We start from the raw sequence: 26506 nt of genomic DNA on the forward strand, positions 1-26506 counted from the left end.
TATCCCCAAAATGTTTATTTGAACATATTTTAATGTGCATGCATACATTTTTTGGCTTTCACTGCACTTGTGCAGTGGTGCAATACTCTCATTTCTCTGCTTGTCACTCAAATTAGCACAAAAACAGATGAGAAGTAAATGCAAACTTCAGCTCAGGTATCTGCTCCCTTACATGCCAGCTACACAAACTTGTTGAAATTAGCTGTAGCTTTCCCTTTTAGAGAAAAAGAAGAAAGAGGGATTTAGGACAGTGGGAGAGGCTTCTCGATGAATGAAGCATGACATTGCTTCCCTAGAGTGATCTGATCTAAAAAAGAAAGAGAGAAAAGAAGGAGTGGATAAGCAGAGGCTTTCAAGCAGGAGCTGCACTGCTGCATGAGCTTCTGCAAATACACATTTCATAATGAGGCTGGGAGATTCCCTGATGCTCGGCTGCTGCATGAATAAGTAAGAGGGGTTCCTGTGGATGGTCTCCTGACACCTACCCTTCGTCTATCATCACTGCGCCTTTGCTTGACTGTGTGGAATCTCTGGAACCAACTCCTGCCTTCTCATCCTTTCCTCTTCTCTGTAGCCCTTTTGCCCTGTATACTTCAAACGATTGATTTGCACATCTAAATGAGGTCTAAATAAAATATATTGAAGAATATATAGAAGTGCAATAAAAAGTATGTAGCTTTGCTGAGCTTGCACCTCCCCCTGGCAAAGGGAACCATTATCATAATTGACTTTCTGAGCCTTCTAATGAATTGGTTCAGCTTCTGTTGAGGCTGCTGTAGGGATGGGAGGAAAGGGAGAAGAAAGAAGGGAGGGGGTTGACTTTAACAGAACATCAAATAGAGTCTAGTTTCTTCAGAAGCCTTGCAGAGTGACTGTTCTTGGTAATAGAGGAAAATAACATGAAAAATTAGATTGTTCTCGGCTCCAAGGTTAGATCAAAGCGCCTGATGTTTGGGGAAGTTAAAGCCCTCAAGTTGTGAGGTCTTAATGAGTGAAAAGTTGGATGAGTTATTATACATAGTACAGTTTTCATTGTCAATGTTTGGCAGGGTATTTGAAAAATGTAGTGAAGCCACACTATGGGAAATGTAGCAAGCTAAGCTACAGCAACATGGCAAAAGTAGTTTACTATATCTAAGCTATGTGTTTTTTTTTTATAATGAACCAAATTCATTCCAAGTCAGTGCTATCTCAGTGATCAATAAAACAGTCAAACAGATAGGCAGGCAAAATTATTTAGTTCAATTGTTTTTTAAGCAACAACTTGTGCTCTCTGCTGTCCTTGTTCTAAAACCAATTTTCCAACAAAAACAAACAAACAAAAAAGCCACAACAACTCCCACACAATTAATTCCTCTCCGTCCTCACCCTCTGCCATCTTTACATCACGTAAACTCAATCTTGTGCGTCTTTATATCCCTGCAGCAAAGTTGCAGGCATCAGCCCAAGGACTGGTACGTTATGTCATCATGATACGGAAGTGCTTCTGTCACCTACACATATAGGTCCGTGTTTACCGGTGTTGTCACTTACTGATCCTTAGCAGTTGTATTTCAGACATGAGCTTGAACTTCAGAAATGCTTGGGAAAATGTAGCTTCTGTGGAAGCTACCGCACAAAGGTCAGAAAAGCAATGGAGATTCAGTGTATTAAGGGAATTTGGTCCTATTCACTGAAAGAATCTATTCCTTATCACTCTTCTTCCTTGCCGTCCCTGATCTGTTACACAAATATGTAAAATGCAGCCCAAATATGTCTTCATCTGAAGACGGGCCCGTTCAAAAACAAATGTAGTGCACAACAGGGAAGGGATATTAATATTGATTCATTTCTTTTATGGGGACTAGGAGATAATCTAACTCCAAACAAGAATTAATTGGCTTTTCACATTTCTTGCTGCTTCTGTGGTTGTGTATTTGTACATGTCAGAGCAGATTTGTGCGAGAGGGAGAAGTGGGAAAAGGACGTTTTATTTTCTATACATGCTGTAAATGGCATTTTTTTGTGAAAAGAAAACAAAGAACCAAAAAAATGTGTGCTTTCAACAGAGTGTAATTGAATATGTACATAGGTCTATTTACCAGAATGACACTTGTCGTGTGCGTTAACTAATTATACAGACTACACATGTATTTATATACTTTAAGTATTTACATTTTAAGGCATGGAGGTTGTCATATACTGTGAACATGTTTTGCATATTCATAGCAGAGAGTCTCTCTGGGCTGTGCCGTTTGTGTTGCTACACCAAAGCACTAAAACACAAAGATATTCAGTGTTGGCAGAATAGGCCAAAGGACAAAGGACAAAGTCGTGGGTCAACTGCTGAAAAGCCTACAGAATGAGATTTTCGGGGCACTGCCTTACAAACCTGTCGGTATGATTTAAAACAGTGTCTGGTTTGCAGCAGGCAGAACAACAACTCTCTCACAGCAGGAAGAAGAATATAAAAAGAGCTCATCCTGCATAATAAGGTGTTTAGAGATGTGTGTCCATGCACTCTCTCTCTTCTTACTTTCCCTCTACCTTCTCTAGTCTCCTCTATCATTATCACACTTTTTCACATATCTGCCTCCTCCTCCTTTTTTTCTTTTACATGTGGACATTGATGTTTCTGCCTGACACACTGATGCACTCAGTACAAACGCACACCTCATCTGGAAATATCCCTTGCACAAAGCCAAACCTTGTGCGTACAAAATGTTGGCAAAACGGCCAGGCTGTGACCAAAACAAGAGATCAATTAATTTCAAGGCTTAAATTCAGGGCTTCTTATGTTGACAGAGGGCGTTTGCCCTTACATTGTATAACCATACACTGACATGCAAAGTCATCTGGCAGGACCGCATACCCCACACAACCATCCTTCAACGCACCCAGACAAACTGTGTGGAAGCAACTTTACTACAGCGCCAAATCTGCTGGGATGGGCATGTCATCAGGATGCCTAAAAACCATCTCCCAAGACAGACATTATTTGGTCAGCTCATGGGAGCCGGCAAGAAACATGGTGGCCAAAAACAGTGGTCTAGGGGCCATCTTTAAGAGTCCAGAATAAAGTCAGGGGATTTTCAAGTAACTGTAATGGTCCGCTGAGCCTGGACTGCATCCTTGAACTCTGGAGTCGACCTTCTAGAATCCAAATGTACATCCAGAGAGAAGCACAAGGACAGTGCAGGCACCACCGTGCACAACAACCACAAGCTCCACCAGACTCATCCCTCACCTGCCCCAGCTGTGGCAGGACAGGTTTGGGCTTCACAGCCACATTCAATGGCAGCGCCGTCAGCAGTGGTGGCCACATAATTTAAACAAGCACCCCAAGGAAGTGGCGTTATCGTCAGCAACGATGGAAAGCTGCAAGTAAGCAATGACCATACGAGCAGGGTCTATAGAAATCACTGAGCGTCTTTATATTTCTATCTTTATATTTAGACTGTGTTTCTGGTATACTGCAGCATTAACCTGGACAGTTATTCCATGTTCATGGCAGGGCACTGCTACAGTCACTCACCTGTGTCTTTAAATAGTCTAAATACAGGCAATATATTGTGCCATCTCCTCCTCTTACTGGCTCTTTCTTTCAAGACCTAAAGCGGTCAACTTACTCCCCCCCTCTGTCTTCTCTCTTCCTCTTTATCACCCAGCACTCCCCCTCAGACAGTCATCATCCAGGGTGTTAGAGATGAATGTGTCAGCAGCTGGGAGAGCCTGTGGCACAGTATGGAAGACTGGAAATGAGTTATATTGGGACAAAGTGCTCTGAGACAGAGCATGGATAGAGGGACCAAAGTGAATTACAAAATGCTCACACGGTGTCTGGTTTCCTAAAGCAGTAGTCCTGATTTTTAATACCCACATTATACACTGCCATTACGGATTCTCTATCACTTAATGAAAAGTAGGATTTGACCTTGGCCTTTACACTTAGAGAACAAACACGACAGCTAAATAATCAATTTGTCTCCATTAGAGACATCTAATATTCTCTGTGTGGACGAGGCAGGAAGATTTCTGAAATGTTACAGTCTTGCGGAAATTCTCTACCATATCCTATTGTGTTAGGTTATCAAACTAACCTGATATACTGGTATCAGTGCATCCTGACACAGAAATAGCTTGCACTTTCTCCACTGCAGATCAGAAGATAAATGTAATAAGAGTATTAAAACTGTACCTGTGTCATTGCATTGTAATACAATAGTCTATTATTATTACACTCTCACTTCAAAGTAGCTATCGAGGAACTCCACTTCACCTCATTTTGTCCTATAATGTCCAAAAGTAGGTATTTGAGAGTCAGCTAACTAGAATCAAAGAATGTTGCTCAGTACAAAGAGTGAGCATCCTGTATAATGCTTCCTATCATTTCGCAGGCACTTCATAATGACTCATCAATAATGCATTTTAGACTTAGGGCATGGTAAGACTGCAGATGAAAATATTCTAATTGGATTTTTTGTTAAAGGAATTTGGTCTTTTCATTAATGATTTGGACTTCTGAAATCTGATACATGTCTTATTTGTGTCCATGTGCCTGTAGTCAGAATTAACAGGATACCACAATTTGTATTGTTTTCACTTTACTGAATTCAAACAGAACTAGAGCACTCATACACTAGTGTAATCCAGCATTTGAGACAATTAGGTGAGGGCATGGACTGCAGTTTGGCTCCTATCACAGCTGGCCAGATGTCAGATCATTTGTTGTGGTTCAGCTGCACATGTGGGACATTTTTAGGATGGAAGGCTGTACAAAATGATATTAGATATAGGTCACTCCACAGAGTCAAGAACATTCTCCCAATGAAATGACAAAGTTGCACAGACATGTTTTCACAGGCTGCAGTATATTTACATTTCTGTGTGGATGTATAGAGCATATGGGAATAGGAGATAATCTGCTCACAGCCTCCTGCATCTGCACAGCCAGAGCACCACATGGGATTTTAAGGGGAGCATGCGTGAAGAGGCAGAGCTCTGCAGCAGCCCAAGCAATGTGGGAAATCTAGTGACAGAAAAGACTGTTACCTTTTCCACCACTCAGCGTCTTTCATTATCTGTGTGGATAATCAAAGATGCAGCGCCTTGCAGCCTTTGACAAGTCTGTAAATTAATTTGTTCTAGAATTAATTGTTTACTACAATGCCCATGATGGTAATTAAATCTCAATAAAGGTGGCATCCCTGGCTTTTTTTGGTTGATTTTTTTTTAGGTCACTGTCAGAGTGAGAACCCTGGTTTGATCCTCTTAATGTCATCAAACACCTCGGCCAGGAAATGAAAATCCACTGAAATAACAGGGTTTTAGAGATTATACAACAATGAGTGCACAAGAACGCTTTTTAAAAAAGATTATTTATTTATTTATTTTTTTAGGGGTACATAAAAGTGGCCATGTTGTTATTGAGATTGTCCTTTACTCAGGATTAGTCATCCTAACTGCCAGTATCAACCATTAACCATCCACCCTGCAGAAATGCTCTTTTGCGAGTTACCAACACCGAGTCTTTGTAAGCTCAGTTGGATAATAATGTCAGCTATACAGACACACTGTATACAATGTAAAGGCAGTCAGTGAAGAGTGAGAGAGGGAGGAATTGGGTAAAAGTCATTAACCTTATTCTAACACCAGACATTGAGAAAAGGACAAACAGGACAATGGGGAAATAGCATACTGAAGCTGCCAGAGCCCAGTGTCCTGAAGTGTCAGTCTTGGCAGCCTGTTAGGGAGCAGAGGGAAACAGCCAGTCAACACCAAGCTACATATACTGCTGTCACCTGAAGAGAGGATCACGGAGAGGAAAGAGAGAGCAGAGGTGAACATTGAAAGGGAAATACAGACAAAGGGGGAAAAACTGACAACGTTAAGAAAAAAGGTCACTGCTTTGACTGGCGTGGTGGAGTCCAGGCATATGGGGGCATTTCTTCCATGGGATCTATCTTTAGAAGTCCCTTTTCAAAGCACAGCTCTACTCTATGTAACCCATGTGAATCAATCTTCAATAGAAAAGTGGGGGAAGCAGGGAGAGCGTCTTTGGCTCCAGTTGCTCTTTTGAGATCTGTTTAAGTGTGTGTGTGTGCGCCTGATAAGCCAGCAAGCTGTGAAAGAGTTATTTTTTTTTTTTTCGCACAGAAGAGGAACATAGTGTATGGGAAGTGTTTCACAGAAGGTTACAGAACAGCTCCAGACATCAAGGTTTGACACGTGCAGCAGGCGCCTGGCTAAAGCAACAGCTCTAAACTACGACCTCAAGAAGGGCCATTTGAATCGAAATACAAAAGTTCAACTCACTTCCTGTTTGCAGGATGGTAAACTGTGTGTAAAGTGCTTGCTGCCTGAGCAGAAATGAAAACACTTTCCAGATTAGAAAGGTTTCAGGTTGCGTTCATGCGGCAGAGAGAGCACATGTCCTTGGCTTTAAAGACATTTCCCATTAATGCACCAGTGTCGTTTATACCATAAGCAGAGCTTTATCGTTCTACACACCAGAGAGGCCACATGCAGTTGAAGAGAAAACAGATTAATGTTTTTAAGCGCAGATTGTTGCCTGTCAAACACTACAGTACACAAATGGGGAATAAAGACTTAAAGTCAGACATAAATGGCTTTCACAAACACATTCACAATCTGATCACAAACGGCAGCATGTCTGGCTCGATCTTACAAGAACATTTCATGGGTATTATGAATGGTGACTTCTGGTTTTCACTGATAAAGATTAAGACATTTAGTCATTTGAATGGCCCCAAAAGGCATTCAATTGCATGTTAAGTGTTTTTTGTCTGCAAGTATTTTTCTATGAAAGTGATTCCTGTGTTTCTGTGACCTTAGGGCCACATCCTCCACTCGTCTGAGTACATTTCAGTGGAGGAAATGTAACCATTTCACTGCATTCCAAACAATTAGGAAACCAACAAATGGCCTGCTTCCCAAACAGGCCTCTGGCTGCCCTCACCCTGGAAGCAGTTCCCATCAAGTTAGACACACAACAACACCAACCATGAAACAACTCTGTCTTCGTCTTCCTTCTTGTTCTCAGTCTCACTGCATGTCTGCTGTCTCACTGAATCCCCCTCTAGTCTAATATAGCCTCTAGTATATTAGTATTAGTTTTGTGTCATTAAATACATGTCGGCCAAGCTCAGCTAGAGACAGACACTAATGTGCATTTATTTTGGGCCAATAATGCATACGCCTGTAAATATCTAGTTAGCAACATTTATTGGAATGAAAGTCAGAAGAGAGAAACATTGTGAAGAGATCACTGCAACTTGGAGACATGAGATGGTTAAGCTCAACATAATAAGTAGTAGTAATGGCTTACTTCTTTTTCCGCTGTTGTATTTTGTCTTCTTTCTTTGTTCTGTTGTACTCTGTGTAAGAGAGACAACATGCTAGAGCATAGCTCTATGGCTCTAAAACATGTCAAACCCAGTATAGACCAAACACAACCTGAATGTTTTGTCTCACACAATCCTGCTGTCCTTAAACAATGATCATTCAGTGTTGTGTGTAATGTCACTTAACACCTTAACTTTACAACTACAACACAGCTACACAGGCAGAACTTTTATTTTTAAATGTTTTTAATGTCTTTTTTTAAGCAGGTTGATTGGGGGCAATTTAGAGTGTCCAATTCACCCGAGCTTCATGTCTTTGGAGTGTGGGAGGAAAGTGAATCATTCGGGGGAAACCCACGCTGACACAGGGAGGAACATGAAGACTCCACACAGAAAACTAGTCGGCTGAGGTCTGTCTGTGTGGCCACAGTGCTAAACCACTGGACCACCGTACTGCAGGAACAGCTGTTCCTGGTGGAAGGTGCTGAGCCAATGAGGTGTAGGGGTCTTAGTTGGATGTGGCCTCCTCCCATATGTTGTTCTTCTTCAAACCGAGGAAGTGACTAACTCTTTTCCAGACTCAGCCCCTCAGTTCTTTCTTCTGGGAGCTGCTCCTCTTTGGGCTCTGGGACAGGTTAGAGGGCCTGCAAAACAGTGAACACCCCTCCTGGTCCTTAACTCTTCTTAGAGTTGGGCAGGTTCACTCTGTAGGACCTGATTGGCTTCTTCCTCAGCTTTCAGGGGTGTATAACTTCGATGGACTCCTTATCCTGCTCCTCCAGCTTTTTGTTCTGCTGGATAAGTTCTCTATGTAGTTCTCTATGTCCCAAAATGATTGATAGGTCCAACACAGGGACACTGACACACATAATCACAAAATGCATACACAAAGACAGTTGTAACTGTAGCAACTTTCCTACAGCATAAATTAACGTGCACACTTTCATCAACTGCTAAACTTTTAATACATGTAGAACGGACTAAAGTTTGTGTCCTAAAGCTTCCTAAAAGATTTTCACCATGAATAACACCAACACACATCAGCAGGCATGTTGGCAACAAGTTCACAAGTTAAAGGTAGCCATAAATCACACTCTACCGGATCAGATAGTGATGGCAAAATCAGGACTTTCCCATCCAGATCAAACCTTTTCTCAGGGAAAAGTAGGTGGCTCAGGTACATTGGCACAGTTACTTGGGTTCATCAGCATGTCATGGCTTACTCTTTTGATCCAGTGAACAATGCTAAAAACTGGACTGGTTTAGAAAAACCTTCCAGTGACAATCCGATACGTTAGACCATCCACCATTTACTACAGATTTTTGGAGAGCTGCAAGACGACTTCATATATCACTTTTCAAAGATGCTGCAGTATTTAAGAGTTGGGTTAGATATTACTTCAGATATGATCAAGATGTGTTGTTTACGATGTCACACAGTTGTGATGCAGCAGCAATGACCTTGCATTCCTGGTATTTCTTTTCTGTTGTGTCCTGACACGTCACCCTGCTCCTGACTTTATAAAGTAAAACAGATAGCTTGAAACTGCAACAACATCTCTGTCCATTTTGTGGAGTAACTCTATCCAATTGACTGCGTTTGCATGTTGGGAAACCAGTGATGATTAACGTCCTCATTGCTGCATTGGCATCTCTTACGGATTTGTTTGCATTCGTCTTAAGTCAAGCTGATACCACGGAGAAATTAAGATCCAGCTGACTTGCATGTCAAAGCTCACCATTATTCAACTTGCATTTCTGCATGATTGACAAAAAGAAACAGTGTTGTGTTGATGCATATTGGGTTTGAAAATGAAGGGGTAATTATTCTTGAGGTGTGCCATCACTCTGTTTTGTAAATTACTCTAGAATAGATCACAAATTGCTGCATCGCCCTCAGAATGTTTACAGTCTTTAATCACTGTGCTCAGATTTTTTTCATTACCTCTATCGGACCTGTGACATCACATCTTATTTCAGTGGCAAGTGTGGAGCATTTTCATTGGACCGAAGGCAAATGTGACCGTACCTTGAGCTCCCATGACACACACACTGGTACACAGCAAACAACCCTTTCTCCCTACTCAGTCTGGCAGACAGGGTGTGGGAGACGGATCACGATGAATCATTGATGCTCGGCACACAGATCGCAAACAAAACTTAGACACGCACACAACAGATACATGCATACACACACATTTCTCTCCTATCTCTTACTCATCCATCCCTGCCCATATACAGCGTGGTGTTTTTCTCTCTGCTATCACTGCTTTTATAGTGACAGAGACAGATGGAGGGATTGAGAGGGGAATGGCTCACCAACAAAAGAGGAGAAATCTCCCTCTGCCTTTTACTTTGGTCTGAAATAACATTAATAGCCACTGCTGGCCTTTGTTTTCCGGGCTCAAACTTTGCTGCCTTTGGCATCCATCCCTCTTTGCACTTTGTCACTTTTTCGTCCCTTCATTCACATCTGTCAGTCTTTATTTCCCCATCAGAACCTGATATCTATCTTCTATTAATAACTAAGAGTTTCACAATACAGTGTGTGAGTGTGACAGATTATCAAAAATATTTTGAGGAGAGACGTGTGTCAAATTTGTGAGGTCAATAACAGTGCATCTAAAATCCTTCTGTCGAGTGTGTTCTATGAGTATTAATATAAGTGTTTAAATCTGAAAAACAAAATATTTAAAAGGCTTAGTGTTTATGTTTGAGGAATAATGTTGGTGGTCAGACTGTAACAGTGTGTTTATGCACAGATGGCTACCGTATAACCAGGCTAGAGATCATATGAGAGGACTGTATATTGCAGAAGGGTGATGGTGTGAAGTAAGAGTGAGGATAACAGATTGCATTTGGAGATGGATGCCATATAGAAGAAATACAGTGCCATTCATCAACCGAGGGTCCCTGTGACAGCAACTCTACCCTGCGTGACGCACTGATCACAGTACTACCCTGGAAAGGCACCACAGCGTGATGAAAATATTTCACAGTGCCGTTGGATTATCATTTTTTAATCTACAGTACATTTTATCTAGTCTTAATTACCCATGTAAGCCTCATTAGGATAAAACATCTCTCAACAGTGTCAGAGGAGCCTGATGCAAAAACATCCCAGGGCAAAAAAACTCAGCTGTAAACACTATTAAACATAGAAACGCTGGATAATAATGATAGCTCTGAATGGGGGTTACATGTTGAGGGGAATGTATGAGTTCAGTGATCAAGATCATTTGGATGACCAGTGTATCACACACACTGCTGTTTCAGCTTCTGCATTACTGCTGTTCTTGTTCCAGCTGGGCTTTGATAATAAGAACCTATGCCCTCTTTCTCTCATGTCAGCGTGCACACACAGGCGGACTTCGTACTCCAGGTCAGGACATGGGACCACTGCATTATTCATACTTATGTCGTCACTCTGGGTAATTGAAGCCACGAAGCAGGGGAGGTATAAAGCGGGGGCGTACAAAAACCTTCTCTCGCTGCCTCTAAGTAGAAATTGTTTTGATCATTATCAATGACCTCTGAGGGTGATCAGCACAAACATCAAGGTGATACTCCCAATCTGAAGACGAAGTCAATATTGAAAGAGATTGTGGAGGCCAACGTAAAAAAAACAGCTGCACTGCAGGCTGCTTGTGATGTCACTTACTGAAAACTCTTGCAGACATGGGATGCATATCGTAGTGGGTGGCAATGGTGCAGTGGATAAGACACAGGCCTTTTGTGTGGGAGACCTGGATTGAAGTCCCACTGCGACACATCCACAAATGTGTCCCTGAGCAAGACATATATGGCAATTATAAATTGTCTGTATGATATTTGGCACCTGAGGCATGAGACCAGTGCCTTAATGACGTTGTCAGAATGTCGTCAGCATGAGATATACTTGCCCCAGATTCTCATTAAATGCCTAATAGACTTTCTCATCAATTGCATCATTTATTATAGAATTCTGCTGTCTGTTTTATAATGTTCAACAGTGCAGAAATATAGAATAACAAAAATAATAAATTTGTACAGCGCCTTCAGTGCAAAGATGCAGCCCAAAGTGTTTCACGAAACAGGCAAGACATTAAGTTGGAACTCCTGTTTGCCCACATGCTGTACGTAAAGCGTTGGGTATTGATTAAAATTGAAACCTTCGGGAAACAGCTGGTCAGATGATTATTATAGTTAAGGGTGTTTTTTTGTGTCCCACAGCACAAGTGGGAAAACTGTGCTGAAATGTGCATATTCGCAGTGTTTTGGAGTACCATTTGTCTTTGTGCATTAGAGATGAGGTTACTTAAGAGACAAATTACTGTGCTCTCACCAAGACATGCATTTAATGTCTCTCTGTATTTAATATTTAAGTGTGTGCTGCTGCAGAGATTATGTTAACATGACTACATTCAATTCAGACTCATGTTGCTGGCTGAAATTGTTATGGGAATGCTTCTAGGTCTGGCCCAGTCAGATTGCTGTGACCTTTACATAAAAGTGACTCACGTAAAGTTGGCTCACATTTATGAAATAGACCCACCTGGAGATACTGAGCTGTGCGTAACAGGCTTGAAATCGTGTTCAGCTGTTACACTGTGTCACTATCGTTCTTCTACCTATTTGTTGTTCTACCCATTTGTATGTCATGTGTACACATACTTGGCCAATAAAGCCGATTCTGATTTGTGCAACTTTTTTTATTATCTGTTTATCAATAAAAATCATCATGTTTATATTTTGATATTTTAAGTGAAGCATTTTGTAATTTTGCTTGTTAATAAGTTCTATATGAATAGAAGAGATAATATGAATATGGTTATATCAATAAAACGGCTGAACAACAGGAAATTAATATGCACTTTCTGATATGAATAAAGACAAATATATTTGTGCCTATGTGTGTTTATGCTCAGATTGTGAGATTAAAGGTTCCCTGTGGAGTTTGTGACCTCTAGGAGTGCTACGGAGCTGCTTTTCTATGACTGGGTCTCCTTTTTATTCGTATTTTGCACAAGGATGCATGTGCAAGCGCGCACACACACACACACACACACACACACACGTGACGCGGTACACTTTCCTGCCAATTTTTTCACACTGTTCCTCTGATCAACAGATGGCGGTAACGCACCAAGATATGCTGCAATGCGCCAGCAATGGCAGGGAAGAAGAAGAGTGCAAGCTGCTTAACATGGATGTAAACGATACTGAATGTGCAAACGTTTAATGCGGAAGGGAATGCACTCAACACGTTTATTACAGCTCATGGGCACACATAATGCGTTTCAGTGAGTAACACTGAACGTATACAACTTTTTTTAGTTTCCAAGAAAACTCCACAGAGCACCTTTAAACAAGTGACAAAATACAATAATCACACTACTAACTGGAAAATGTAAGTTTTCTGCTTGGTTCATGTTTATTAATGTAGGACTACAGGGCTGTGCTGTGGCTGCTGCACTTCTTACTGAAAGAAAACGTCACATTAATGTATAAAATGTAAACGATGGAAAGCAATTTGTGAGGATAGGAGTACTGAAGCGGCAACCGACGGGGAGGAATGTAAATACTGGGGCAGTTAAAATGAATCTCAAAGGGGGGAAACCTACATTCTCTGCCCACAGCTACAGCTGCCCAAACACGGTCTCCTTCATACCATTACACAATAAAACTACAGCCAATGCAGGATAAAGGCGAAATGCTGTGTGTGTGTTTTGTGGCATGCGGAGGTGGTGAGGAAAGGGATTAGTGTGCATGACAAGCTTACCCAAATACGTGTTTAGCCTACACTCAGCTTCATTTCTTCCTTCCCCTTCTTGTTTGTCCCCTTGTGTCTTTGTCTGTCTTTGTGTTTGTTTCATTCTGTCTTTGTACTCAGATTCCTGTCTACTGGTGTTTGAATATGCTTTTTGCAGCTGTTACTTTGTCCTACATGTTGTGTAGGGGGTGTGTGTGTGTGTAGCAGTGTGTTTGTAGACAACAGAGACATGCCTGTTTATCTGCCTGCAGGTATTTGAGGCAGTGACACCAGGGGGAAGCCATTACATCAGTACGATCTGATATTTACCATTAGTGCATCAGCAGTAGACTGAGAAAGAGGAGTGGGCAGGTTCAGAGGATATCAAACTCACTCACTCTGGCTGGGAAAAGTGTTTGCTGAAACTAATTTGCCCAAGATGTGTATACTATTCAGAAAGTGTTGAAGTAAACAGAAACAGAGTGTGGAGATGTGCGTCCTGCGGCTGTTTGGTGGCGTAAAAAATTATCTCAGCAGCCAGACGAGATGCAGCGTCTCAGAGAGAGGAAAGCAGAGATACAGAATGGCAGAGCGACAGACAGTAAGAGTAAAAGAGCCAGAGTGAGAAAGACAGACGGACCAGAAGATATATTGAGAGACCTTCATTCAAAATGCATGAATCTACAGCACAGGCGGCCACTACAGAAGCTGCAGGTCTTCCACTGCTCACCTCAGTAGGTGAGAGCAAATATGCGTGACACAAATGTCTCACACTCGCACACAAAAGATTTGTTTTTGTGATATGTTATATACTCATGTGGAGTTATAAGACACCTCAAAGACTGTTGCAGTCTCAGCTCAATAATAATATCTGCAACACTGCATTACCAAGGTGCAGCAATACTCTATATTAAGGTTGAGACAATTCATTTCCATCATCAATAATACTTAAAAAATACAATAATAAGTATTAGCATTTGTTTTTTCCTTTCTTCAGTTCCCAATTTTACAAACTGGAGAAAGGACTGAAATCTGTCAACAGCAAATGTTTGGTATTTTTAACCTATATTAATGGTAAGAAGCAGTAAATCAGTCAGTCTTCCATCAAACCAGCCAGTCAGAGTCAGTCTGTCAGTGGTCTAGTCACATCATCAGAGCATGACATCAAGCAACTATCATTCCCTATACACAGAAGACACATGTGAAGAAGACTGGTGAATAGGGGGGTGACAATACACTTAGCTCACAAGAACGAGACAATATTTTATATTATATGCGACTAAAAGTCACAAAATGCAAAACAACACAGGTGCATTTTGAAATGCTGCTTACATATTGTTCGTGTCACTCTGACACTGTTTATTGTTTTCACGATGTCACGTCAAGCTGACATCGTGAGACAGCTTTTCACCTTGACGAGAATCGTCACATTTTAATATCACGCAAAATCTCGTGGCGTGCCTACTGGAGAACAAGGCCAACAAACACGTACACATGAACATGCAGAAAGAACATGTCTTGGCTGTATGCTGTGGTCTGTTATGTGTGTTTTTGTGCTCTTGTGAGCGCTCATGCAGGATGTACACACAGCGTACCTCACTGTGTGTGTGTGTGTCACAACTGGATATGTGTGCGTGTGTGTATGCCTGCTGCTTTGATATCTCTCCCATTGGCAGCCCTGATATGAACAGCTGCTTTGATCCGGTTTGAATCAGACAGCATCACCCAAGCTCCTCTGCTGCTGCTCTGAACAAATAGCCCGAAAGACAGAGAGAGAAAGGGGAAGAGGGAGATCCCTTTCCAGTTGTTTTGGATGCTCTGGGCTGCTCTACCTGCTGAAAGGGATTCTGTGGTATGTCATCTGCCAACAGCTGAATTATACAAAACTGTCCATATTTGTTATATGGTAAGCAGAAATCTGTCATGTTCTGTATGTTATCGTCCTCTGGAGAAGAAACAGGTCCACAGCAAAGATGTGGGAGAGTCATGGAAGCCTGCTATTTGTTAAACTGACACTGGGCTGATGCTTGACTTATGACCAAGCCAAATCAACACTTCTCAATATGAAGAGTCTCCAATTACGACAAATGTTCAACTTTCTGTATTTACTCCTCCAAACAGATGGTTCATTGAGAAATTTAACCAACTGTTAGAAATAAATCACTGTCTTAGCCAAATTGCCACCACAAATGGCAGAAAACACAATTATTAAAAATAACAGGAAAAGGCAAGAAAAATATGCAGGAAGTCTCACGACTGAAATCTCAGCACTGACCATGAGGGCAAGCAGACAAGCATACAGGGATCCGGCCAGCAACCAGAAGGTACAGACTTAATAACATCAGACGATTTTAAACAAATGAGATCAAACAACACTCCTCGCTCAGGTGGGAAATCATGACTAAACAAGGTGAGTGGAGTGCATTCAGCTCTGTAGCAAAGCGCCTGCTATGCCTCATTTAAAGCGCTGAAAAATGGGAGAGGAGGTTCAATGAGACAGAGGCCTGGAGCGATGCACAGCCATTGATATGCAGCAGAGAGAGAGAGAAAGACAGAGCGAGATCGCAATAGGGGCGTGTACATACATACCATCTCTCAGAACTCCAGCAGTACAGGGAAAGTGGACACTGACATTAGCACATTCAGCTAATTGTGATTCATTTACACTAGCTGTGTTTTCCAGAACATTAAGTCCACAAAGTCCATGTCCGTGTGTAAGATGTGTGTATTATATTTCTCAGCATGAGTGTGCATATCTTTCACAGCAATTTGGTGAATAGCAGCCAGCGTTCTGAGGTCTTTTCAAGAGAAGGTGTACAACATATAGTGACATAATTTGAAACATCAAAAGACAAAAACATCAAAAGACAAAAACAAAAATTTAATAAATATAAAAACCTCCTACAAGCATGTTTATGGTACTTCTTATTAGCGTTAGAGTTTGCTAGGAAGAATCAGACTTTTGGTTGTATGTTATCAGTTATTAACAATGAAATTAATTAAATTATTCTTTAAATCATGATTAAAGTGATTTCATAACATTAATTTTCAAAAGCCTTTTAAGTTAGCATATGTTTGTATTCCCTTCTGTTTCGTCCCCTGTGAATTTGTCTTCACCTTCTTCACAATCACATACTTTCCAGATTTTATGTGGTCCATATCTTATTTAAAGACACCTCTCTTTAATTTAAAGATACGCAGCCAAAATTGAGAAACACTGACCTTTTAGTCAACAAGAATGAATATGAGTATAATGACTGGCATCATCACTCTCGACCTGCTGGTGAGTTATAAGTAATGGCCAATAAAATATATAAAAAAAATATATATTTTTTTCTTTTTAATATATTTTACTTTTTAATTCTACATCTTGCAACTGTTCTTAAAGAGGTGGTATTATGCTTTTTGGCTTTTCCCCTCTCCTTTATTGAGCTATATATCTTTTTTGTGCATGTAACAGGTTTGCAAAGTGAAAAAGCCCAAAGTCCAGCCCAAAGGGAGTTCCCATCTCCCACAGAAAGCTCTGCTCTGAACTGCTTGAAAACAGCTTGTTTGTAGTCCAGCCCTTCACTTCCTTTACTTGTGACGTCACAATGAAAACGCGTCCTAAAGCTTGCCGAGCGGCTAGCGGGGGTCAGGCACGCCCTCAAACCAAGCTAGTCTGAGCGGAGGCCCTTTGTCTCGACTCGCCTTTGTTTGGTTTTCCATTGTAGAAATGTTGTACCTTCCAGGTACTTTTTTTCGTATCACCTCACCTCCATCGAGGTTCCAAGCGAGCTGAAGGATACTAAAATGTAACACGACAGACTGCTGATTGGTCAGAGAGAATATTCACTACATCATCGTTGCGTGCACCAGACAGAGGCCAGTAACAGAAAGTTTTACATTTTACAGTTTGCGTAGGGAATTTCATCACTAAATCCACTTCTGAGAAGGTTTGAGGTGAGAAATCAGCTGTGTAGATTTCGAATATTGACAGTTTTACAAGAAGTGATGCCTGTGCCAAACCGCGGGAGGAGCGTGTGAGGCTGGCCAGCCGCCGCTCACAGAGCCCTCTGCTCCCACCGTCACACAGACCGCTGCAGCAACAACGGCAGGGGAAACACAGCTGGAAGGTTTTCATACCGCTTATCTGTCTTCACATTCTGAGTAATGTTGAAACGTTTTAACTTAAAAAAGAGAAAGCTGTGTGGGTCGCTGGTGTGTGTGTCGCATTGAACATTATGTCGCGGCAGTTGTGTGTGGCGTCGCTATGACAACAAGCTACGTACTATCTGCAATGGAAAATGGAGCAGGGCCGAGTAGAGTCGAGTCTATCGATTTGCGCTATGGTAGCATTTTTCGGCAAGGCAGCATAGATCGTCAGAACACCAGCAACAGTTCAACGTTTAGTCCTGATGGTAAGATGTGGAACAATGATGTTGTGTGGTTGTGGACTTCTGAGTAACTTATGCCATCTGTTACGGTCGCAGTCTGAAGCAGCTTTGATTTGGATCACACTACCTTGTTTCTTACGACCCGCCTTCTCTGCTTCTGATTGGCTAGTAGTCCTTACCTAGGAACTGCGCATGTGCAACTCCCAACAAAGATTTTGTACAAGATGCATCTCTCTGTAGCTCAAGAGCGGAGCGTAACACACAGGGTGAAAAGAGGAGCTGCAGCAATGTGCAGTATGAGAAAAATATGGTGTTTTTTGAAAATTAAACCATGTAAACCTGTTCTGGTACAACCCCTGATTAAGATTTTGAACCTGAAAATGAGCATAATACCAACTCTTTAAATTTGCTTATGTCCTGTAAAAACTTTGGAAGGCACTATTTGCTTATTGCTTGAAAAGTCGTTAATGAAAAAAAAGCTATTACTATTATAACAGTATAAATGGAAATACTAGGATATTGGAAACAACTATATATTTACTAATATTTCACATTCAAAAGGGCTCTTGGGTTGACAGGCGAGGAATGTGCAATGAGTATGAAAATCCTGCAGTGCCAATATCTTATTTCTTTTATGCTACAGAGTTCACTGTGGCAGGAGATCAGACAGTGTGATCTGCCTGAGGGAGGGATGAAGGCGCCAGAGAGTGAGAAAATAAGTGATGGGTGAAGTTAGAGGAGGGGAAGAAAGATTACTTTTCATCCAGCATCTTAGAGAGGTTTCTATCATTTCAGGTCAAATTTATACAGAGAAAAGATACAGAAAGACAGCGAAGAGGACGAAAAGCAATAGCAGGCTAATCTTAAAGTTTAGTGAAAGAAACCAACAAAATTCTCTATCTGAAATAAAGTAGATGCTTCATCTGCCAATCATGCAGCTCACATCCTCTCGTGGCTGGCCTACCAGGATATCAGACACGACTGGCTGCGCTGTGGGGTGCCTCTCACGCTGGAGATGTTTTTGATAGATCATATCTGCAGAACCAGCCGCTGTAGTCCAGTGCCAATAGTGTGGGGAGGAGGATGCAGAGGGAATAGAGATTCAACACAGACATTTCAATTTAAGTAAATCAGTGTTTAGTGGTTACTGAGCTACCTTTCATTTGAAAAAGTCATGACTTGAGATGCCATGATTGAAACATAACCGACTTAAGTTCTTTACCAGCAGCAATGCACCAGCACTGGGTTAAACAGGAGCTGCAAATAAATCCTGGAAGTCTGTGTTTTATTTGAGAATATATTTGGCTGGATTTACTGCATTAAAGTCAAACTGAAATTTGAATTCTTCTCATGTTTTGTGCAAGGAAATATAAACCACTGAGCAGCTATTGTGCCTGTTTTTCAATTTTTTAAAAAGAGGACGCAAATGTTTGGACACGAGAGGAAAACAGTGAGTTTCAGGCCTCTGGGTGGGCGATTCCCACAGCAGCAGCTGATGGACATATGAAGGCTGGCGTTCCTAGGAGACACGCTGTAAATACTGTGGTGTGCTAACCAACGACAGCACATCGTAGCCATGTATAACCCCACAAATGTTGATTTAAGACATCCGTCCTTTTACAACGTTCAACATTTAGAAAATCGCATCGTGTTTGTATTTCACTCGGATACAGGAAGCTAGCTAGCTTCCACTCAGAAAGTAGAAGGTAGTTAACCAAGTTTGCTGACGTAAGCAATGGTTCTTTTCATTCATGTTATTTCAAATGGTGCTGAGTCACTGGCAGTGCTGTATTCCTCCCATATTAGGGTCTAGCTAGCATTTGCTGTCTCTCTTTCATTGGTCCAGTTTTGGTGACAGCAAATTACCAGACTGTCAAAACTCACAGCAGCAAGTAGTCTAAAAACCTCAGCACTCGGTACGTTACTTTTTGATTTAAGTCATAACGAGAAGCAACGTAGTAGTGCTAAAATCACAGAGAAATGGCTTACAATGTCAGCTCCTCAGCTGGTTACCTGTTAAGATTTTATTAGGAATTATATAGATAGATAACTAATAGACTCTCAGATTGTTCATATAAATAAAGAAGAGTCATTTACAGGGGCAATAAACTACCAACTACAGTATGTATATCCCTGTCACTTTCTAAACACTCCACCACCCATCTAGAAAGGAATTAGGCTAAAAGCAAAATCAGATTTTGACTCTTGAATTTAACACACAGACACACAACTATATAGCAACATTACTGGGTGTAATGTTGTAGCCCACTACGACCTGCATAGTGGAAATGTTTTTGGGCGTTACCTGCACCTTGCCCCACTCTGTGGCAAACAGTTTCTTTCTCCAATCCAACTAACCCACAATAAAAACAACAAGGATCAACAAGCTTCTGTTCTGATCCACTAGCCAACTTACTGCATAAACCGATTTAGAAATCATGAGATTTCCAATCACCTGCTGTGTGAGCCACAAATGACCCTATTCACGTGGAGCACTCTGGCAGCCAGTTTCCGTCGGTCACAAACTGATGGGAATTACCGGAACAAACCTGCAGGTATAAATGTCACAGGAACTGCAGACTGTGCTGCTGTAACTGGGTTCACAACTCTACCTAAAGTGGTGCTCAGATCAGAGGTGTAGCTGATTCAGTCTCACCCACCTCCACACACACACACACACACGGGGGAGGCCTGGAAGCTGACCAATAAAATCAGCGAGGCATTAATGACTCAGAGCAATATGTGCAAAATAACACACAACGGTATTCAAACAACTGACAGAAATTAACACACCCACAAGAGAGAACATTCAGGGTTCATTTTGTGTGTGTCTATCTCCATGCATGTGTGTGTGTGTACTCACATGTTTACCTGTATAGTAGTGATTTATCACCTCCTTTCGAACCGTAACCCCTACAGAGAAAAATGCTTTCATGGGACACATTGGGGTCACACTATGGGGAGCACTTGGAATCCACACACACACACACACTCATACAATACAGATATGCAGCACAATATAGACATACACAGATATTGTAGGTACTGCGCACACACCAAGATTGCTTCAAGACTGAAAACTCAGCAGTAAAGAGTTTTAAAAGGAAATGCTCAAATTGCATAAGTAAAACTCAAGCACAGATTCCGATTTAGGCTATGAATGAGACCAAGGTACAATCAAAGCTAAGACGGGACCTCCAGGAGATTTTTGAACCTAAATAACCAGTGTGCTGTGTGCTGTGTGTGCATGTGCGCGCGCACGCCTGCTTTTGTGCCCGGCTGTGTATAAAGTGCAAATCACCATGAAGAGTTACGATCGACCAGTGGCTCCAGTGTCAGCTGGGCTGGACATGGGACAAGGCCGTGGAGATGAAAGGAGAGAGGCTGATTAGTGGCTCTCCTTCCTGTGCTCATAGCTCATCGAGATGAGGGCTTTGCAAGTTAGTTCAGCTGCACTTTCATCAAACGGTTTCAATTGATGAAAAGCTTCCTGGGTATCCAGCACAGGAATGTTCAGACATCCAATTTAGTCAATTCTGTGTGCGAACTGGAAGGAAATAGTTGTTTATAAATCCTGAGCACGTTTACATGAAGGTATCTGTGACTGCAGCATGAAATACAACTACACACATCAACTTTCTTTGCCGCTAATGCTGTGCCCCGCTGCAAATTGATAGCGCTATAGTGTGATGAATGACTTCCATTCTTCATCTACTGAGGCTGGCAGCTTGCTGTTTTGGCTCCTTATTGGAAAAACACATACGAGTTAAATCCTGCAATCCACTGTCCATCCAGCTGCTAAAAGACCTGACATAAACCCAGAGCAGCAAGACACAACCAGCCACAGACATGTAAATGCTTTATTAAAGCCGAGACGTTGGTGGGGGTGTACACACATTTCTGGTGCTGTAGGGTCTTGCTCACTGATAAAAATACCCCCGCAAGGAGGACAGAAAAAGATCACTGTGACTCTCTGCCTTTCCTAGCCGCAGGTGCTTGTCTGGCAGAAGCAAGAGAGAGTTCATAGAGTTTACAGCACTGGTGTCTTTATAAACACACGTTGACTGCTGTTGTTGTGGGATTGTTTTGAAATGTTAAAATAAATATTCATGTGCAAGAAATATATAAAAAAGCACAGTTTTGTGTGGAGGTGTTAATATGGAGGCAGGGGAATGGGAGAGAAGACAGGTGAAGGGTCATAGAAACTGATTTAATTTCCAGCCACTCAGTACCGTGTGTTAACAAGCAAATGTGGTAGACACTCTACAAAAACAACAACACAAAGTTGTACATGACTCAATATGCTATAGTATGCCAAGGATTCTGGCTTTGTCAGCCTGTTTAAGTAAATACAGTAGATATTTAATGGGTCTATTTGTCTCAAAAGGAAGACATAGCTTCAAGATGTCAAATGTCAGTTAATAAATTAATAGAAAATGGAAAACAGATATTCCATGACTGCTGATGCACACTTTGCCCTAAAAAAATGCAGCATTTACGTGATTACACCAGAACTAGTACATCTAAGGTGTGATGCTGATTAGAACCTGGATTATCACTTACTGAACATACTGCTTTGTGATTGACAGTTTATCTGGTAACATATGAACATGTTGATAAGGTAAGAGACCATCCATTCACTTTTACTTACAGCTGCAAACACACAGGAACACCTTCAGTATCCACAGTCTCTGAGAAAGTGACAGGAGCTGCCATTGTAACAATAAATGGATGTGACACGCATGTGATATCAGTAAATGTGAGTGTGTGCATTTCTGTGGTTGCATGTTAATAAAACTATTATAGCACTAAGCTACCACTACGGCCACAGAGTGGTTGTACGTGCTTGTTAGCTCGTGTCCTGAGGCCCCTGAGCCAAACAGCTTCTGCTTGGCCTTTAAAAGAAGGCAGCCCCATCACAAAGAACCAGTGTGTGTGTGTAGCTGTCTGTCAGCTACATGGTTCCACCACAACAGCACCAGAACTCGCTCAGACTCACATTTAAAAAATGTCAGTCTGCTAAAGTTGCACTGTAACTGCAGCAGCGTGCTTGTATGTGTGTGTGTCTATGTATGCTTGTGTTTGCACGTTCGTTTACGTGCAATGCACACACTTATCCACAGTACAATGATGTACTTTCATGCGTGGAGAATTAAGTCACCCAGTTGAAAATATTTTTAAAGGAATGTAATGCCAAAAAAGGCAATTCAGTTTCATTAAAATGCCCAGTAAGTGTGTGTGCTTGGGCATACAATGGGCATGTGTTTGTGCCTAAGCCTCTCTTGTTTGCATGTGTGTTTGTGTATATGTACATTACAATATAGTATAGGGCTGCAGCAGATGCTATAATTTCCTCGTGGTCATGCTTTAGGATGAGATTATAAAGCCATAATGTGCTAAGAACAGTTTGTCACTTTAGTGTATTGCTCTTTCTGTGCGCACGCGCGCACACACACACACACACACACACACACACACACAGTAGGTATACCAGAGGACTGTACAGACACACAGAATGGTCCATTACTGCAGATTAAGCATAGAGGACTGCTGCAGCTGAAATGTAAATATGGCAAATGGCGACTTCATCAGGTAGACAGAGAGGGGAAGGGGCTTGACAGAGAGAGGGAGTGTAAGAATGTAAAAGAGGACATGACAAAAAAAATTACAAAGACATGGAGAAGCAGGGAAATAAAACAGCAAGAGGAACAGTTCAACGTGAGAGTCAAAACAAAAGGAGTATTTAATTTCTCCTCTCAGATAACTGGGACAAGTACTTTGCTGCTCTGTCATTCCCTCTCAATCTTTTTCATCCTCCTGTCCTTCCTCCTCTTCCTTTAGCTCTTGACCTTCATCTCTCTTCAACTCCCCTTTAACATTATCCCCACTGCTTTCTGTGTGTGGAGCCAAAATAAGAAAAAATATATACTTTTCAGTTTCCACTAAATATTCTCTCATTGAACCATTTGTGTGTGTATGCTGCTTGTGGATCATGGACTGGGGATACTGTTAATTTTACCAGACTGCAAATGGTCATGCTTTTCCCACTCGCTCAGGAGGGTAAGCTGTGTTTGGTTCCTGTGTGTGTGTGTGTGTGTGTGTGTGTGTGTTTTTCACAAGACTAGGACGGTGTTATGATGACGCTGCTAAACTTTTTTTTTATATACCATCTGTCATCAACAAATATATCACGTCAGCTGACAAAAAATAAAGCATTCAATCAATGACTGTATCCATCTCAACTACAGCTGCTCATAAATGTAATTAATCAACATACAATCAATTCATGTGCTCACATGACTCTTTGCTTGCAGGCATGTGTCTGCTTGGATGTACATGCATATATTCTTATGTGTATCCGTGTGAGTGGGTGACTTCAGCATCTGAGTGTGTCCATGTGTGCGATGATTAGAAATCTGCTTTCCCTAGACGGATCGCGCTTGCTAGCAGTGTGGCTGCGGCACGGTGGCTACTGATGGACAGCCGGTGCATGCGAGTGAGACCATTTGGTGGTCTGTTCCCTTTGCGATTTCATTTTGCATTTAGATTCAGCAGAATTCCCTCAGAAATGGTTCAAAAAGAGCCAAAAGCTTGACATTCAGGAGGAAGATACTGATTTGTTATGAATGAATATAGTAATTTATTCAAACTTGTGGCTTTTGAATTGACTTAAGCTGATGCTGTGTTTCATCGTACGTATTCTCTATTAAAAACATTGGAAATTGCATGCAAATGGAAAGAAAACTTTACAAATTAGCATTGTATTTACTGCACAGTGACTCCTCTTCTTTTAGAGAGCATCCAACAGTTACAGTCCAATTAGCATCAAATCAATGCCTTTTCTTTGCAATCATCGACTCGACTAATAGCCATTTCCAAAATTATGTTTAGGAGTCCTCTAGCCTCAAACTCAACACTTGTGCAAGCTTTAAATCACTGTTCCAAATGACATGGCTCCACCCAGAGAGAGAGAGAGAGAGAAAATCACGCTAAAACCAGATTTAAGCCCTTTTAATGCACTAATGAAAAGTGTTGTATTTATATGTAGCTGGTAGATGGCAATGTTGTGACATCAGGCCCATTTGTGACTGAATCTAAACCCCTAATGAGAACATTACTGAGCCCCAGGCAGAGACACACGCTGAGAAAGTGACGAACAGGAACGTAGGAGAGTATGAGGGACTAGATGATTGATACAGACCCTGCCACCTCTTTTGACTGCCATCATCCCTTTCCATCCTCCTCTTTGCTGTCTTTCCTGCTCCCACTCCTCCACCCTTCCTGTCTCATACACCAGGACTCAGGGCAGCGGGTCTAACTCAATACACCGTCAAGCAAAAATCAATGAAAGACCAAAACGAGAGATGGAGCTGCGGGATTGAGGGGACGAATTAAGGCCAACTGTACAGCTTTGTCATGCCCTGCAACCCTGTCCACCTCCACCTTAACACACATACAGGCAGAAAATCCAAAATGCACCACTGACACACCCGTATCTCAGTCTTTTTGCTGTCTTTCTTGTGATATTGCACGCTAAATCACACCAAAGGACCGGTGGAGTATCATATTATATTTTTTAGGGAGACATGAGTATCAAAAGCAATGACAATCTGACTAAAAGCAATGCCACACATGGGCGTATAAGAAGACACATTACAGTCATACGTACATATTACGCACATTCGCTTATCTAACATCCCATGCTCACAACTGATTTAGCTATGAATCTGTCACAGAGACTGACTCACACACTCCAGCGTTATAGTATGTCCAACACCCAAACCTTGCTGCCCAGACTGACAGGGCTTAATATTCATCCAATGGTGAGTCGGGGCAATAACTCCCAAGGCTTTGGACAAACAGACACATGCACACACGCAGCTCTGTAACAAATTCAAATACAACCAGCTGTAGCGTGTTCCCCTGCCTCTTCTGCTCCTCAGTTTGTTTTCTCTTACTCCATAAATCAAAAATGTACATTCTCGTCTTTTCTCTAAAACCCTGATTTCTAGTTTGAAAGCAAGGACGTGATCTGGGGACTGAAACCAGCAGATGGAAATGAAAGAGAACATCAAGAAAACAAAGATTTCCCAGAAGAAAGTTGTACGGGAAAAATATGTCGGGGGAAAAACTGATGCATGATTATTCATATTCCCTGCCCTGCTGTGTCTGCATCTGTCTGTGTCTATGTGTTTTTCCAGCAGCGCATATATTTTCTTTTCACCCCAAGATGGACATTATTTAGACTACACACACTCACCCCCACCTCCCCATTTTCAATTACCGTCTGTCTTAATGGCCCCATCTTCACCCTCATTTTCTGTCCAGCTACCAGGACTGTTAACACAGCAGGGAAACTAAAGCTGGAAACAGTTCTTTTCCTTTAGAGATTAATGAGTCCAAAACATAAATCAAACAAAATCCTAAAAAACACCCATCCTTGCAGCGCTGACCCCGTCAAAGTCCCATGTTACCTCTCATTCATTCACTTTTCCCTTTCACATCTGTCTCCTTCAGTGCCCATATTCCCTCAGCACTCTTCTCTCACATCTTTCTTTCCCCCCATAAATGCTCCCAATTAATTTTTTTTTCCTTTCACTCCCCTGCTTCAGTGTCATCCAATTTACCAATGCACAGCTTCTCCCGCATCTCTCGTCCCCGTTCCTCAGTCATGACTCTAATCTCTGCCGTCTCCGCCGCTGGTGTTGTGCATGTGAATGTGTGTGAAAACACTAACCTGCCCTTCTGGCATGCAGAGCAGAGCCAGGCTTTGTCCCTCTTGTTGTAGGTGCAGCAGGTCTTGCAGACGTTGTACTGGCAGTCCAGGCACTGGCGCTTGGGGTTGAGCAGGAAGGTGAAGGGCGCGCAGCAGCGGATACAGCAGTGCTCGTTGAAGCGGTGCTGCTTGGAGAGGATGGAGCATCTGCTGCCTTCCTCCGCCAGCTCCTGCTTCATCTCACTGAGAGAGAGAGAGAGAGAGAGAGAGAGAGAGAGAGAGAGAGAGAGAGAGAGAGAGAGAGAGAGAGAGAGAGAGAGAGAGAGAGAGAGAGAGAGAG

General features: G+C 41.9%; 1 protein-coding gene across 8 annotated transcripts in view; it reads right to left on the reverse strand.

Annotated features, from left to right (window-relative positions):
* The window catches only part of myripb (myosin VIIA and Rab interacting protein b), a 124240-nt gene that overhangs the window by 42888 nt on the left and 54846 nt on the right, over positions 1-26506 (reverse strand). For all 8 annotated transcript variants that reach the window (XM_046065970.1, XM_046065966.1, XM_046065964.1 and 5 more), the window contains one exon: positions 26188-26409. In XM_046065970.1, the coding sequence (XP_045921926.1) occupies positions 26188-26409 (222 nt within the window). The remainder of the gene's footprint in view (positions 1-26187; positions 26410-26506) is intronic.

The sequence above is a fragment of the Micropterus dolomieu genome, linkage group LG01 (assembly GCF_021292245.1).
Source record: "Micropterus dolomieu isolate WLL.071019.BEF.003 ecotype Adirondacks linkage group LG01, ASM2129224v1, whole genome shotgun sequence".
NCBI lineage: Eukaryota > Metazoa > Chordata > Actinopteri > Centrarchiformes > Centrarchidae > Micropterus > Micropterus dolomieu.